The 17,322-nt window shown below is 46.2% G+C and overlaps 1 protein-coding gene across 1 annotated transcript; it reads right to left on the minus strand.

Annotated features, from left to right (window-relative positions):
* Positions 1-246: 246 nt before the first annotated feature.
* LOC123044181 (uncharacterized) lies at positions 247-1,596 on the minus strand. Its single transcript, XM_044466841.1, has one exon. The coding sequence runs from the start codon at positions 1,450-1,452 to the stop codon at positions 427-429; it is 1,026 nt and encodes a 341-aa protein (XP_044322776.1). The 5' UTR covers positions 1,453-1,596; the 3' UTR covers positions 247-426.
* Positions 1,597-17,322: the final 15,726 nt, after the last annotated feature.

The raw sequence follows: 17,322 nt of genomic DNA on the forward strand, positions 1-17,322 counted from the left end.
CATTAACTTTTGAGTGCATCTTTTTGGCAAAAAAAAAGACTGTTGAGTAGCTAGCTTTGTATTTGAATTTTATGAGCTTTGATTGAGCGGACTTGCATTTATACGTTCAAACTTGGATCCGCCACCGAGTGTATTCTCGAGAAGAGGCCAGATGGGCACACATGCAAGCTCGGTGGAGCGCAGAGACTTGATTTGGCAACCATGGCCCTTCCATTTCTAGTGAGAAAACGTCAAAGACGACGTAAATGCCGCACTAAAAAAAATCATGTTATGCAAATTAAGCTGTGGCACATGAGCCAAACACACTTAACTCCGGCAGAAGAAAACACATACTCGATCATGCTGCAGCAATCTGTATATGCTGAGCTAAACACATACTCGATCATGCGCAAATCACAACCTTATTCACTACTAGTGCAGATAAACTTAATAACCTGATAAATTGGCCTCCTTGTTCTTGTTCAGTACATCGTGAAGAAAAACCCCGGCATGGAAGCCCAGGATGCTCACCAAGGCCATGGCTATCATTGCCCATGCCGGGATGCAGGAGTGCAGCCAGTCGAGATAGCCGCCGGACGGCTTGCACGCAGCAGCCCGCTCTTCGCCGACATCCAGCTTCTGTCGCAGGTGGCTCGGCAGCAGCACGGCGTCGATGACGTACACGGCGAGGGGGGCCTCTTCGGACACCGTCTTGGTCACCCTGACCCCAGCGCCGCTCGCGCACGACGGCCACAGCCGCACCGTGTCCCCGTCGCCGCGGATGGTGATGGCGTGGCTCTTGTTTGTGGCCGCGTCGGTGGCCAGCGAGCTCACTGACACCCAGTCGAACGCCCGGAACTGCTCCCTCCGGTAGCACACCGCCGCGCCGTGGTACAGCAGGACGGCGAGCCGGTCGTCGGCGCCGAGGCTTCTGAACTTGGGCTCGAACTCGGCAAGGGCCTTGTCTTCGGGGCAGAACACCGTGAGACCGCCGGCGCCCGCGGCGCGCTCCCAGAAGAGCTGGCCCGCGTTCCCCGTCTCGGCGACGAGGCGGGCGAAGCGGCCGCAGGCGCCGCCCGTGGAGATGACGTCCGTGAACGCCCGCTCCTCCGGCGCGTCGGACGCGTGCCCATGGCCCGAGCCGTCGATACCCCGGAACTCGAGCCGGGGCGCTTCGCCCGCCTCGTCGTCGAGATGGGCCATGAACACCGGCTCCTCCGGCGCGTCGGACGCGTGCCCACGGCCCGAGTCGTCGATGCCTCGGAACTCAAGCCGGGGAGCTTCGACCGCCTCGTCGTCGTGCGTGGAGATAACGGGCATGAACTCCGGCTCCTCCAGCGCGAAGGGCCCGTGCCTACGGCCCGTGTCGTCGATGCCTCGGAGCTCGAGCCGGGTCAGCCCTGCCTCGCCGTCGCCGCCCGCTGCAGCGCCTCCAGAAACGACGAGCAGAAGGAGCAGAAAAGGTGCGGCCATCGCGCCTGCACCAAGAGAGCGCGAGGGAGGGGAGTTGCTGAGTGGCTTCTGGCTATGCCTAGCTAGGCTGGTAGTTGCAGTGCAGTGCAGGGGTTGTGGCCGCGAGGGTGGAGTATTTATACACGGTGAAGGAGGCTGTGAGGCATACGAATGGCGAGGTAGGAGCTCCATGGTCTCGAAGGGAGCGAGGAAGGAAGGAATCGCGAGGGCTATACGTGTCGATCGTCCATAGGGTAGGGGATATGGAAACGAGCAAGGCAAAGCGACGTCATGCCGTCCAGCCGTGGATCGCCACAACAACTAGTATAACGCCCGTGCGTTGTCACAGGCTCTTCAAAATTTATAATCAGTATCTTTCATTTATCATCCCCTTATATTGGGTGATTATGGGGTGCTCTAATTAGAAACACAACAATCAAATATTAGGAAATTTCACCGAACGAATAACAACGAATAATACGATATCTATCAAACGAATAAAATGAGGTCATATTTTTGGTCCGTCATGCACTTCTGTTGAAAAGTGCCTATCCCTTTTAGAATCAACCCACTGTTTGCTCGCACGCAAAAAAAATACATCTCTAAAGTGGGGAACCGATCGGTGCCAAAAAGAACTCAAACTCCTATCCAATCTCGACTTCGTGCTCTTCCACTTCCATTGATAAAGATGGGACGTCAAGGGTTTCATCATGATGACCTCGAGCAGCCGCCGACATCCCTCCCCACATCTACCCCTACCCCCTGCTGCCGCTTGCACTGTCCTTGCTCCTCGAGGGAGCTAGGGACACAATGTTCTCTAGGATGGGCATGACCAGATCCACGAGGAGGCCACATTCTTCCATGGGAACCCAACCAAGCACACCACCCTCCGCAACCATCCAATCCCAGCATAACAAAGTCAAGACCCGCCATCGATCCACAAATCAGGCTCGCCGCATCCAGGTTCACTGCAAGTCTGCGACGAGTCTGTAGTCGACATCTTGACTTCGGCTATCCCCACGGAAGAATCATCGGATCCTGCTTACTTTTACCATCACTTCGTCTCTTCCCAAGGCAGCGACACCACCCAGCCAATCACCACCACCGCTTGCGGCTTGCCTACATAAAATCATGAGAAATCTCCACGGTGGTGCTGTAAGATCACCTTGGCGACCTCGACAGTGACCGACTGGTCTAAGATCTAAGCTAGCCGCTCTTTGTAGAAACCAATAGAAGTAGGCATGTGACTCAGATTTGTTCTTTGGTGTGCATGCATTTCTTGCTGCCCACCAACTCTTGTCTACAACTCGCCTATCTCTGTACCAGCTCTTGGTCTACAACTCGCCTATCTCCATGCTCGAGACGACCAAGCTCGACGCGCAAGCCGCATACGTCTGCTAGAGCTATATCCAGGCCCTATGATTTTTGGATCACTGGCACTATGGGTGCCAGGACCGGAGTCGCCCTCATCCACCAAGTGGATCAAGGAGGTCCACCACCTAGACTCTACATCGCAACATTTTGTATTTTCCTATAAAAAGTAACGAACCTTCTCTAATAAACGTAAATATAACCTTTTGGTTTTATAGTCTCAACTTTCCTACACTCCAATACCAGAAGGATTTCTTGGTTTTATTTAATGACCTTCTTGAATGTCATTCACTTAGAAAGGTAGTAATACAATCTGTGATATTAAGACAAACTATTAGTCATATTAAAGTGCAAAAGGCCCTATAGGAGTCAAAGCATGACTTTTATGGTTATACTGTAATTTGCAAGATCTGAGATTTATGCAAGTGTACAATTAGAGAAGAGCCAATTAAATAGATTTTCACATTCAGAATAGTACGATTAGCAGTAGCACTTCAATTTTTTCATGTTTGATCAGCTTGCTAGGTGGTTATCACTAAGCATGTTGGAACGATGAGCATAACCTAACTTAGTTCAGTACGTGTTGCTGCAAATTAGTTCAGTACGTACGAAGCTGTTGCTAACTTTAATGCCTGGCTGTTGCAAGTTTCTAATGAAAAAGTACTTCAGGTCAAAGGTCAGGGAATATACACTTTTGTTATCATGGTTGTTTCCTTATAGTGAACAACTTTGATCACCACTTCAGCAGCTACTATCTATAAGAAGACATTAGCTAAGTAGATACAGGCAAAGAAAGCATGTAGGCAAAACCAGAATTAAAAACATCCTTCTCAATGGAGCTCGTGTAGTTCGGAAGACCCTAATCATCGATGAGGGACCCCTCCGATGGTAGCATGGCGTGACAATTGCCGTCAATGACGACACCCAAAGTACCTTGCACAATCCATCGATCCAGTTCGGAACAATCAAGCACATACCTTGCAAAGTGATGTGGATCTGAAGCAGATGTGGGAATGTAAAGGCTCAGGTGAGGTGGAATGAGACGTTGATATAGACATGCACGCATGAGAATAAGGCGGTGCCCAGGATGGATCTCCATCGGAGGAGGCCGGATCCGCTGGGGAGGAGGTCGCTGTAGTACCTGCCATCTGTGCGATGGATCACGGGGCTGGCAGGCAGGGGGAGGGGATAGGAGGGAGCGGGTGGGCTAGAGCGCAGATGGCGGGTGCCCCCGACGACGGCTGGGAAGGATGGTGGAGGAGGTGGATGAGGATGGCGGCGGCGGCGTCTGCGGTTGCGCCTCGTCCGCAGCCGTGCTGGTGGTGGTCGATGCGAGAGCCGGATGGCGTCGGCCAGAATCAGGAAGGGGCGACAAAGATTTAGAGGAGAGAGAGAATGGAGGCGATGATCGATGGGAGGAAGGGCCACCGGCGATTGGGGTGGCCTCAGATCCGCCCTCCGTGGCCGCCTATTTCATGGGACGAACACCCGTGCTCACCGTCGGGCTCGCCTTCGGCCGCTGCCTCGCCGACATTCACGACGTAGAGCCCCTTCCTCCGATCCCATTTGCCAGGGAGGCAGCGCCATCCTTCATCGCAGAGAACGTTTCCACACTGAGATCCCAACCAGATCGTGATTGCGCCTCCCCAAACCGCAGCGGCACATCCCACTCCATCAACGACCAACCTATATGAGGCGGAGGGTTAGTGTAGGACGCGAGCACCGTCACCATGGACGTGGGGGACGCCGTAGGTGGGAAGGAGGCGGCGACGGCGTCTGTGTCAGGAAGATCGCACGACGGCGGCGGCGTTTACTCGAGGGGATCGAGAGGAGCTGTGTTTGGTGCCGGGTGGGTTCTTTGGTGCGTGCGTGGGGCTGGAGATTGTGATAGGTGATCAGGTGAGGGCGTGCCATACCTGGATCGATAGCCTTACCATACCTGGTGGTAATTTAAATTTATTACCATATTTGATATTTCCCGAGTTATGGCCTTACCATATCTGGATTGATAGCCTTTGGGGTAATTTAAATTTATTACCATATAATTACCATATTCAAAATTTCCTGAGTTATGACCTTACCATACCTGGATTGATTTATTACTATACGTGGATTAATTATGATTTATTACTATATGATTTATTACTATACGTGGATAGCCTTACCATACCTGGTGGTAATTTAAATTTATTACCATATTCGATATTTCCCGAGTTATGGCCTTACCATACCTGGATTGATAGCTTTTGGGGTAATTTAAATTTATTACCATATAATTACCATATTCAAAATTTCCTGAGTTATGACCTTACCATACCTGGATTAATTTATTACTATACGTGGATTAATTATGATTGATTACCATAAATACGTTGGGTATTGCCGGTCAGACGAGAAAAGAGAAAAACCGGTGGGAGGGGCTGGTGGGAGGTGGGACGAAGAAAAACCGGTTGAAAATAAACCGGTTGAAAATAAACCGGTTGAAAGTGGGGGGGACTATTTAACCAATTCGTCCATTAAGAGTAGAAATATTTGGATGCGATGTACCGGGAGATAACACAGGAGCAGGTACATGGTGGATGGTACGCCATTATCTCATGCCAAAATGGGCTATGCTGCTGTTGCCATGCATCATGCATGGTCACATCACATCACTTTTTTTTGAAAGAAGTGAAATTTAGTATTTCAATTAAATGAGTGTAATATGTTTTCTGAACTAGTGAAATCTATCTTTTGTAATAAGTGAAATCACTTTTTTGAACGAAGTGAAATATAGTATTTGAATTGAATGAGTGTAATATGTTTTCTGAAACTAGTGAAATGGGTGAAATTTATCTTTTGTAACGAGCGAAACACTTTTTTGAAAGAAGTGAAATTTAGTATTTCAATTAAATGAGTGTAATATGTTTTCTGAACTAGTGAAATCTTTCTTTTGTAACGAGTGAAATCACTTTTTTAGAACAAGTGAAATATATTATTTGAATTGAATGAGTGTAATATGTTTTCTGAAACTAGTGAAATGGGTGAAATTTATCGTTTGTAACGAGCGAAACACTTTTTTGAAAGAAGTGAAATTTAGTATTTCAATTAAATGAGTGTAATATGTTTTCTGAACTAGTGAAATCTTTCTTTTGTAACGAGTGAAATCACTTTTTTAGAACAAGTGAAATATATTATTTGAATTGAATGAGTGTAATATGTTTTCTGAAACTAGTGAAATGGGTGAAATCTATCTTTTGTAACGAGTGAAATCGCTTTTTAAAAACAAGTGAAATATAGTATTTCAATTGAATGAGTGTAATATAGTTTGAGATGAGTGAAATAATCAAATACAATAATATTGAAATATGATACATAAAATTCAAACTAGTCAAAATGTATCCAAGATTGGTCTTGTTTGAGAGGTCTTATCGTCCTGGACTCGAATATATAAAAAGTTTCAAAAATAAACATTTGGTTCAAAACATATCAAGTATTCAAAAATATGAGGATGAAATTAATCCATGTGAGTGTGTGGAAAGAGGGGCTGCATGCATGCGTCATTCATCTCCACTCTAACTCTCTCTCTCCTCTGTGAAAAGGCTGAAAAGACATGCAGTGTCAGTTTTGTCTGTTGTATTAACTCGGTATAGTAGAGGAATCAATTTATAAATTTATACGGAGCCAGACAGCACGCATCTTGAGAAAATTGATGGATGGTGGATTCTCCACCGGTACATCCCGCCACCGATAAAAAAACTTATTCGAGGGCCATATGTGTTATCGCCCATAGGGTAGGGGATATGGAAGCGAGCAAGGCAAAGCCCTACCCAAGCGCGTTTCATCTTCCTCGTAACCTGATGCCGTCCAGCCGTCGATCGTCACAACAACTTTGTCGGTGTGTCGGGTTTAGGGTTTAGGGAACGATATTCCTTGGTCGATCAGCACATTGCGATGCATCGATCACCACAGTAGTGCACTCGACATCACAATGTTTGGATGCAACGCGGCCTCTCACAGACGTAAACTCACGTAACCCAAATCACTAGAGCACAAAAGCTTGTTGAATGCGATGTACCAGGAGATAACACGGGAGCAGGTACATGGTGGATGGTGCGCCATTATCTCATGCCAAAATGGGCTATGCTGCTGCTGCCGTGCATCATGCATGGTCACATCACATGCCACCGCACGCTCACATGATCACCTCGCATCCCGGGCTGAGTTCTTTCCTTGCTTGGCTCTGGGGCCGATTCATCACATGAGCATATATAGCCTGTGACACCGATGGCCCCAACCACTTTGTTCACCTTTTACTTCATCAACCACTAGTCCACTACAGCTACAATTAATCCACGTCTATAGACCGTTTATGCGCCGCACGCATGTAGGTGTAGCTGTGTAAAACATACTAAGCGTGGGAGCAATATCTCGCTCTGGAAAAAAGAGCATCGAATTTAGACTCTACAAGACTACAACCAGGCACACGGCAATTACTCGGCAGCTTCCTGACAACTTACCACAAGGCAGAGCAAAGCTCCCTGCATATGAAGGTAGACCCATGTGCTCAATTGTTTCAACTTTAAGCAAATATAAGGCAGACTTGGATCGCTGGTCACAAGTTACAAACGAGGGAGACGTTCATGTACTGGCTTTCGCTTCGTACCTTCATTGTTATGAAATTCTAGAGAAGACTAAACGCCAGGTACCTAAAATACATCCAGTGTCGGTTACTTCCTTTCTGTCCGTCAGACATTCATCCAATGGCTCACCTCATCTTCCACCTTCTTCCTCCCACAATCCGATCTGCCTCTTTTCTGCAGCCGCTGGCCTACACCCTGCCCCATCCGCCTAGCTACCTTCCCCCCCCCCCCCCCCCACACACACACGGCCGGCAGGCTCTGCCGCGCACCGCGTCGCCACCCCTGCCCTCCCCTCAACCTCCCACCACCGTCATTGCTAGCCACCGCCCGGCCATCCCTCTAGCCCCTGCACCATCGATGAACAACTAAGGCGATCCCGTGCACCGACCCACCCCTAAGATAGATATTGGGGTTGTGGCTTCCCCCTAAGATAGATGGTGGGGCTGGTTCTTCTCCGGCGAGGTACAAGGAAGAAGGAAAGAAGAGGTACTTTACGCAACAACAGAAAATTTAGGTACCTGGTAATTAGGAAAACCGGAAATCGTAAGTTTGGAACAGAAATTGCACTAAATTAGTTTAGAAGCTGAATCCGACGAGACGACATGATGTTATGAATCCAAGATGCATTCGATAATGCATGGACAACAAGGACGGCAACATTTGGTGGCGAGATTCAGCACTAACACATACACGTCTTCAAGGCAAGACTGTGAGCGTTTCTAACCATATTATCCCTCTGCAAACTAATGTAAAACGTTTTTGCAGTTCAAATTGATCTAGAAAAATGTTTTATATCTTCTATATCTAAATAGCTAGCACCCATTAGCATATTTCTCTTAACATGCACACATGCCACCTCAGCATGTTAACATGCATGCAAAAGACCCACTTCATCATGCGAAGATGCATGTGAGTGTTGGGGAACGTAGCAGAAATTCAAAATTTTCCTACGTGTCACCAAGATCTATCTATGGAGAAACCAGCAACGAGGGGAAGGAGAGTGCATCTACATACCCTTGTAGATCGCTAAGCGGAAGCGTTCACGAGAACGGGGTTGAAGGAGTCGTACTCGTCATGATCCAAATCACCGGAGATCCTAGTGCCGAACGGACGGCACCTCCGCGTTCAACACACGTACAGCCCGGTGACGTCTCCCACGCCTTGATCCAGCAAGGAGAGAGGGAGAGGTTGAGGAAGACTCCATCCAGCAGCGGCACAACAACGTGGTGGTGATGGAGGAGCGTGGCAATCCTGCAGGGCTTCGCCAAGCACCACGGGAGAGGAGGAGTAGGGAGAGAGGTAGGGCTGCACCAAGAGGGAGAGGTTCTCATGTGTTGGCAGCCCCAAACCTCAACTATATATAGGGGGAAGGGGGGCTGCGCCCCCTTTAGGGTTTCCCACCCCAAGGGGTGCGGCCAGCCCTAGATCCCATCTAAGGGGGGCGGCCAAGGGGGGAGGAGTGCCTCCCAAGTCAAGTGGAGGCCTCCCCCTTTAGGGTTTTCCCCTTCCCATGCGCATGGGCCTTGGGGGGCAGGTTCCCCTGGCCCATTAAGGCTAGGGCGCCCCCCTACAGCCCATGCTACTGTATTGGACGTGGTGGAACAATTTCCGGACCTCCGGACCCCTCCGGAATCCTCCGGAACCTTCTGGAAGCTTCCCGGTACAATACCGAAAAAACCCGAACTTTTTCCGGAACCCGAACAACAACTTTCCATATATAAATCTTTACCTCCAGACCATTCCGGAACTCCTCGTGACGTCCGGGATCTCATCCGGGACTCCGAACAACATTCGGTAACCACATACAAACTTCCTTTATAACCCTAGCGTCATCGAACCTTAAGTGTGTAGACCCTACGGGTTCGGGAGACATGTAGACATGACCGAGACGTTCTCCGGTCAATAACCAACAGCGGGATCTGGATACCCATGTTGGCTCCCACATGTTCCACGATGATCTCATCGGATGAACCACGATGTCAAGGACTCAATCGATCCCGTATACAATTCCCTTTGTCTAGCGGTATTGTACTTGCCCGAGATTCGATCGTCGGTATACCGATACCTTGTTCAATCTCGTTACCGGCAAGTCTCTTTACTCGTTCTGTAACACATCATCCCGTGATCAACTCCTTGATCACATTGTGCACATTATGATGATGTCCTACCGAGTGGGCCCAGAGATACCTCTCCGTTTACACGGAGTGACAAATCCCAGTCTCGATTCGTGCCAACCCAACAGACACTTTCGGAGATACCTGTAATGCACATTTATAGCCACCCAGTTACGTTGTGACGTTTGGTACACCCAAAGCATTCCTACGGTATCCGGGAGTTGCACAATCTCATGGTCTAAGGAAAAGATACTTGACATTAGAAAAGCTTTAGCATACGAACTACACGATCTTTGTGCTAGGCTTAGGATTGGGTCTTGTCCATCACATCATTCTCCTAATGACGTGATCCTGTTAACAACGACATCCAATGTCCATGGTCAGGAAACCGTAACCATCTATTGATCAACGAGCTAGTCAACTAGAGGCTTACTAGGGACATGGTGTTGTCTATATATCCACACATGTATCTGAGTTTCCTATCAATACAATTATAGCATGGACAATAAACGATTATCATGAACAAGGAAATATAATAATAACCAATTTATTATTGCCTCTAGGGCATATTTCCAACAGTCTCCCACTTGCACTAGAGTCAATAATCTAGTTCGCATCGCCATGTGATTAACACTCACAGGTCACATCGCCATGTAACCAACATCCAAAGAGTTTACTAGAGTCAATAATCTAGTTCACATCACTATGTGATTAACACTCAATGAGTTCTGGGTTTGATCATGTTGCTTGTGAGAGAGGTTTTAGTCAACGGGTCTGAACCTTTCAGATCCGTGTGTGCTTTACAAATCTTTACGTCATCTCCTAGATGCAGCTACCACGCTCTATTTGGAGCTATTCCAAATAACTGTTCTACTTGGAGCTATTCTAAATTGTTTCTCCATTATACGTATCCGGTATCTCTACTCAGAGCTATCCGGATATGTGTTAAGCTTGCATCGTCGTAACTCTTTACGTCGAACTCTTTATCACCTCCACAACCGAGAAAATTCCTTAGTCCACTAGTTACTAAGGATAACTTTGACCGCTGTATTGTGATCTATTCTCGGATCACTCTTGTACCCCTTGACTGACTCATGGCAAGGCACACTTCAGGTGCGGTACACAGCATAGCATACTGTAGAGCCTACGTCTAAAGCATAGGGGACGACCTTCGTCCTTTCTCTCTTTTCTGCCGAGGTCGAGCTTTAAGTCTTAACTTCGTACCTTACAACTCAGGCAAGAACTTCTTCTTTGACTGATCCATCTTGAACACCTTCAAGATCATGTCAAGGTATGTGCTCATTTGAAAGTACCATTAAGCGGTTTTCATCTATCCTTATAGATCTTGATGCTCAATGTTCAAGTAGCTTAATCCAGGTTTTCTATTGAAAAACACTTTCCAAATAACCCTATATGCTTTCTAGAAAATCATTTCTGATCATCAACATGTCAACAACATATACTCATCAGAAATTCTATAGTGCTCCCACTTACTTCTTTGGAAATACAAGTTTCTCATAAACTTTGTATACACCAAAATCTTTGATCATCTCATCAAAGCGCACATTCCAACTCCGAGATGCTTACTCCAGTCCTTAGAAGGATTGCTGGAGCTAGCATACCTATTAGCATCCTTAGGATCGACAAAACCTTTCTGATTGTATCACATACAACCTTTCCTTACGAAAGTTGGTAAGGAAACTCGTTTTGACATCCATCTGCCAGATTTCATAAATGCAGCTTATGCTAACATGATTCCGACGGACTTAAGCATCGCTACGGATGAGAAAATCTCATTGTAGTCAACTCCTTGAACTTGTGAAAAACTCTTTGCCACAAGTCGAGCTTTATAGATGGTGACATTACCATCCACGTCCGTCTTCTTCTTAAAAAATCCATTTATCTCAATGGCTTGCCGATCATTGGGCAAGTCCGCCAAAGTCCATGCTTTGTTCTGATACATGGATCCTATCTCGGATTTCATGGTTTCTTAACCATTTGTCGGAATATGGGCCCACCATCGCTTCTCCATAGCTCGTAGGTTCATTGTTGTCTAGCAACATGACCTTCAAGACAGGATCACCGTACCACTCTGAAGTAGTACGCATCCTTGTCACCCTACGAGGTACGGTAGTGACTTGATCCGAAGTTTCATGATCACTATCATAAGCTTCTACTTCAATTGGTGTAGGTGCCATAGGAACAACTTCCTGTGCCCTGCTACACACTAGTTGAAGTGACGGTTCAATAACCTCATCAAGTCTCCACCATCCTCCCACTCAACTTTCCGAGACAAATTTTTCCTCGAGAAAGGACCCGATTCAAGAAACAATTCATATTGCTTTCGGATCTGAATTAGGAGGTATACCCAACTGTTTTGGGTGTCCTATGAAGATGCATTTTATCCGCTTTGGGTTCGAGCTTATCAATCCTGAAACTTTTTCACATAAGCGTCGCAGTCCCAAACCTTTAAGAAACGACAACTTAGGTTTCTCTAAACCATAATTCATACGGTGTCATCTCAACGGAATTACGTGGTGCCCTATTTAAAGTGAATGTGGTTGTCTCTAATGCCTAACCCATGAACAATAGTGGTAATTCGATAAGAGACATCATGGTACGCACCATATCCAATAGGGTGCAACTATGATGTTCGGACACACCATCACACTATGGTGTTCCAGGCGGTATTATTTGCGAAACAATTTCCACAATGTCTTAATTGTGTGTCAAAACTCGTAACTCAGATATTCATCTCTATGATCATATCATAGACATTTTATCCTCTTGTCACAATGATCTTCTACTTCACTCTGAAATTACTTGAACCATTCAATAATTCAGACTTGTGTTTCATCAAGTAAATATTCTCAACATCTACTCGAATCATCTGTGAAGTAAGAACATAACGATATTCACTGCATACCTCAGCACTCATTGGACTGGACACATCAAAATATGCTACTTCCAACAAGTTGCTATCTTGTTCCATCTTACTGAAAACGAGGCTTTTTAGTCATCTTGCCCATGTGGTATGATTTGCATATCTCAAGTGATTCAAAATCAAGTGAGTCCAAACGATCCATCTATATGGAGTTTCTTCATGCGTATACACCAATGGACATGGTTTGCATGTCTCAAACTTTTCAAAAACGAGTGAGTCCAAAGATCCATCAACATGGAGCTTCTTCATGCGTTTTACACCAATATGACTTACATGGCAGTGCCACAAGTAGGTGGTACTATCATTACTATCTTTTGGCATGAACATGTGTATCACTATGATCGAGATTTCAATGAACCAATCATTTTAGGTGCAAGACCATTGAAGGTATTATTCAAATAAATAGAGTAACCATTATTCTCTTTAAATGAATAACCGTGTTGCGATAGTCATAATCCAATCATGTCTATGCTCAACGCAAACACCAAATAACAATTATTCAGGTTTTAACACCAATCTCGATGGTAGAGGGAGCGTGCGGTGCTTGATCATATCAACATTGGAAACATTTCCAACACATATCGTCAGCTCACCCTTAGCTAGTCTCCGTTTTATTCCGTAGCTTTTATTTCGAGTTACTAACACTTAGCAACCGAACCGGTATCTAATTCCCTGGTGCTATTAGGAGTACTAGTAAAGTACACATCAACACAATGTATATCCAATATACTTCTATCGACCTTGCCAGCCTTCTTATCTACCAAGTATCCAGGGTAATTTTGCTCTAGTGGCTGTTCCCTTTATTACAGAAGCACTTAGTCTCGGGTTTGGGTTCAACCTTGGGTTTCTTCACTAGAGCAGCAGCTGAATTGCCGTTTCATGAAGTATCCCTTTGTTCCCTTGCCCTTCTTGAAACTAGTGGTTTCACCAACCATCAACAATTGATGCTCCTTCTTGATTTCTACTTTCGCGATGTCAAACATCACGAATATTTCAAGGATCATCATATCTATCCCTGATATGTTATAGTTCATCACGAAGCTCTAGCAGCTTGGTGGCAATGACTTTGGGGAAACATCACTATCTCATCTGGAAGATCAACTCCCACTCGATTCAAGTGATTGTTGCACTCAGACAATCTGAGCACAAGCTCAACAATTGAGCTTTTCTCCCTTAGTTTGCAGGCTAAGAAAATCGTCGGAGGTCTCATACCTCTTGACGTGGGCACGAGCCTGAAATCCCAATTTCAGCCCTCGAAACATCTCATATGTTCCGCGATGTTTCGGAAAACGTCTTTGGTGCCTCAACTCTAAACCGTTTAACTGAACTATCACGTAGTTATCAAAACATGTATGTCCGATGTTCGCAACATCCACAAACGACGTTTGGGGTTCGGCACACTGAGCAGTGCATTAAGGCCATAAGCTTTCTACTGTCCGCATAATTGCTACTTTCAACTTTCAACTATATTTTCTCTAGGAACATATCTAAAACAGTAGAACTAAAGCGCGAGCTACGACATAATTTGCAAAAGGTCTTTTGACTATGTTCAGATAATTAAGTTCATCTTATGAACTCCCACTCCGATAGACATCCCTCTAGTCATCTAAGTGATTACATGATCCGAGTCAACTAGGCCGTGTCCGATCATCACGTGAGACGGACTAGTCATCATCGGTGAACATCTTCATGTTGATCGTGTCTACTATACGACTCATGCTCGACCTTTCGGTCTCCGTGTTCCGAGGCCATGTCTGTACATGCTAGGCTCGTCAAGTTAACCCTAAGTGTTTTCGCTGTGTAAAACTGTCTTACACCCGTTGTATGTGAACGTAAGAATCCATCACACCCGATCATCACGTGGTGCTTAGAAGCGACGAACTGTAGCAACGGTGCACAGTTAGGGGAGAACACTTCTTGAAATTTTGTAAGGGATCATCTTATTTACTATCGTCGTTCTAAGTAAACAAGATGCATAAACATGATAAACATCACATGCAATCAAATAGTGACATGATATGGCCAATATCATTTTGCTCCTTTTGATCTCCATCTTCGGGGCTCCATGATCATCATCGTCACCGGCATGACACCATGATCTCCATCATCATGATCTCCATCATCGTGTCTTCATGAAGTTGTCTCGCCAACTATTACTTCTACCACTATGGCTACCAGTTAGCAATAAAGTAAAGTAATTACATGGCGTTCTTCAATGACACGCAGGTCATACAAAAAATAAAGACAACTCCTATGGCTCCTGCCGGTTGTCATACTTATCGACATGCAAGTCGTGATTCCTATTACAAGAACATGATCAATCTCATACATCACATATCATTCATCACATTCTTCTTGGCCATATCACATCACATAGCATACCCTGCAAAAACAAGTTAGACGTCCTCTAATTGTTGTTTGCATGTTTTACGTGGCTGCTATGGGTTTCTAGCAAGAACGTTTCTTACCTACGCAAAACCACAACGTGATATGTCAATTGCTATTTACCCTTCATAAGGACCCTTTTCATCGAATCCGTTCCGACTAAAGTGGGAGAGACTGGCACCCGCTAGCCACCTTATGCACCAAGTGCATGTCAATCGGTGGAACCTGTCTCACGTAAGAGTACGTGTAAGGTCGGTCCGGGCCGCTTCATCCCACAATACCGTCGAAACAAGATTGGACTAGTAACGGTAAGCATATTGAACAACATCAACGCCCACAACTACTTTGTGTTCTACTCGTGCAAAGAATCAACGCAATAGACCTAGCTCATGATGCCACTGTTGGGGAACGTAGCAGAAATTCAAAATTTTCCTACGTGTCACCAAGATCTATCTATGGAGAAACCAGCAACGAGGGGAAGGAGAGTGCATCTACATACCCTTGTAGATCGCTAAGCGGAAGCGTTCAAGAGAACGGGGTTGAAGGAGTCGTACTCGTCATGATCCAAATCACCGGAGATCCTAGTGCCGAACGGACGACACCTCCGCGTTCAACACACGTATAGCCCGGTGACGTCTCCCACGCCTTGATCCAGCAAGGAGAGAGGGAGAGGTTGAGGAAGACTCCATCCAGCAGTAGCACAACGGCGTGGTGGTGATGGAGGAGCGTGGCAATCCTGCAGGGCTTCGCCAAGCACCGCGGGAGAGGAGGAGTAGGGAGAGAGGTAGGGCTGCACCAAGAGGGAGAGGTTCTCATGTGTTGGCAGCCCCAAAACCTCAAGTATATATAAGGGGGAAGGGGGCTGCGCCCCCTTTAGGGTTTCCCACCCCCAAGGGGTGCGGCCAGCCCTAGATCCCATCTAAGGGGGGCAGCCAAGGGGGGAGGAGTGCCTCCCAAGTCAAGTGGAGGCCTCCCCCTTTAGGGTTTTTCCCCTTCCCATGCGCATGGGCCTTGGGGGGCTGGTTCCCCTGGCCCATTAAGGCTAGGGCGCCCCCCTACAGCCCATGCTACTGTATTGGACGTGGTGGAACAATTTCCGGACCTCCGGACCCCTCCGAAATCCTCCGGAACCTTCTGGAAGCTTCCCGGTACAATACCGAAAAAACCCGAACTTTTTCCGGAACCCGAACAACAACTTTCCATATATAAATCTTTACCTCCGGACCATTCCGGAACTCCTCGTGACGTCCGGGATCTCATCCGGGACTTCGAACAACATTCGGTAACCACATACAAACTTCCTTTATAACCCTAGCGTCATCGAACCTTAAGTGTGTAGACCCTACGGGTTCGGGAGACATGTAGACATGACCGAGACGTTCTCCTGTCAATAACCAACAGCGGGATCTGGATACCCATGTTGGTTCCCACATGTTCCATGATGATCTCATCGGATGAACCACGATGTCAAGGACTCAATCGATCCCGTATACAATTCCCTTTGTCTAGCGGTATTGTACTTGCCCGAGATTCGATCATCGGTATCCTGATACCTTGTTCAATCTCGTTGCCGGCAAGTCTCTTTACTCGTTCCGTAACACATCATCCCGTGATCAACTCCTTGATCACATTGTGCACATTATGATGATGTCCTACCGAGTGGGCCCAGAGATACCTCTCCGTTTACACGGAGTGACAAATCCCAGTCTTGATTCGTGCCAACCCAACAGACACTTTCGGAGATACCTGTAATGCACCTTTACAGCCACCCAGTTATGTTGTGATGTTTGGTACACCCAAAGCATTCCTACGGTATCCGGGAGTTGCACAATCTCATGGTCTAAGGAAATGATACTTGACATTAGAAAAGCTTTAGCATACGAACTACACGATCTTTGTGCTAGGCTTAGGATTGGGTCTTGTCCATCACATCATTCTCCTAATAACGTGATCCCGTTATCAACGACATCCAATGTCCATGGTCAGGAAACCGTAACCATCTATTGATCAACGAGCTAGTCAACTAGAGGCTTACTAGGGACATGGTGTTGTCTATATATCCACACATGTATCTGAGTTTCCTATCAATACAATTATAGCATGGACAATAAACGATTATCATGAACAAGGAAATATAATAATAACCAATTTATTATTGCCTCTAGGGCATATTTCCAACAGTGAGAAGTCCCACGTCATCAATAATGAAAAAATAAATCATATAAGTTTTTAGTTTTAGTTCTCATATTATTCATCCAAATATTATTATCAAAATAATCAAATATCATAAAATATATTGCAGCCGAGTCCCGCAGCAATACGTGGTGCATCATCTAGTTAGTGTAAAGAGGTAGTACTAAATTAACAAAGTACATGCACCGACATGCGTGACAAGGTCATCATACACCGTCTTCGACTATCCTCCACAACAGTATGACCATCCTTGCTACGGGCG

The sequence above is a fragment of the Triticum aestivum genome, chromosome 2B, assembly GCF_018294505.1.
Source record: "Triticum aestivum cultivar Chinese Spring chromosome 2B, IWGSC CS RefSeq v2.1, whole genome shotgun sequence".
Classification (NCBI taxonomy): Eukaryota; Viridiplantae; Streptophyta; class Magnoliopsida; order Poales; family Poaceae; genus Triticum; species Triticum aestivum.

Bases quoted from the DNA above. Each gene is read 5' to 3' on its own strand.
- LOC123044181 (XM_044466841.1), bottom strand. From the start codon at position 1,452: ATGGCCGCACCTTTTCTGCTCCTTCTGCTCGTCGTTTCTGGAGGCGCT.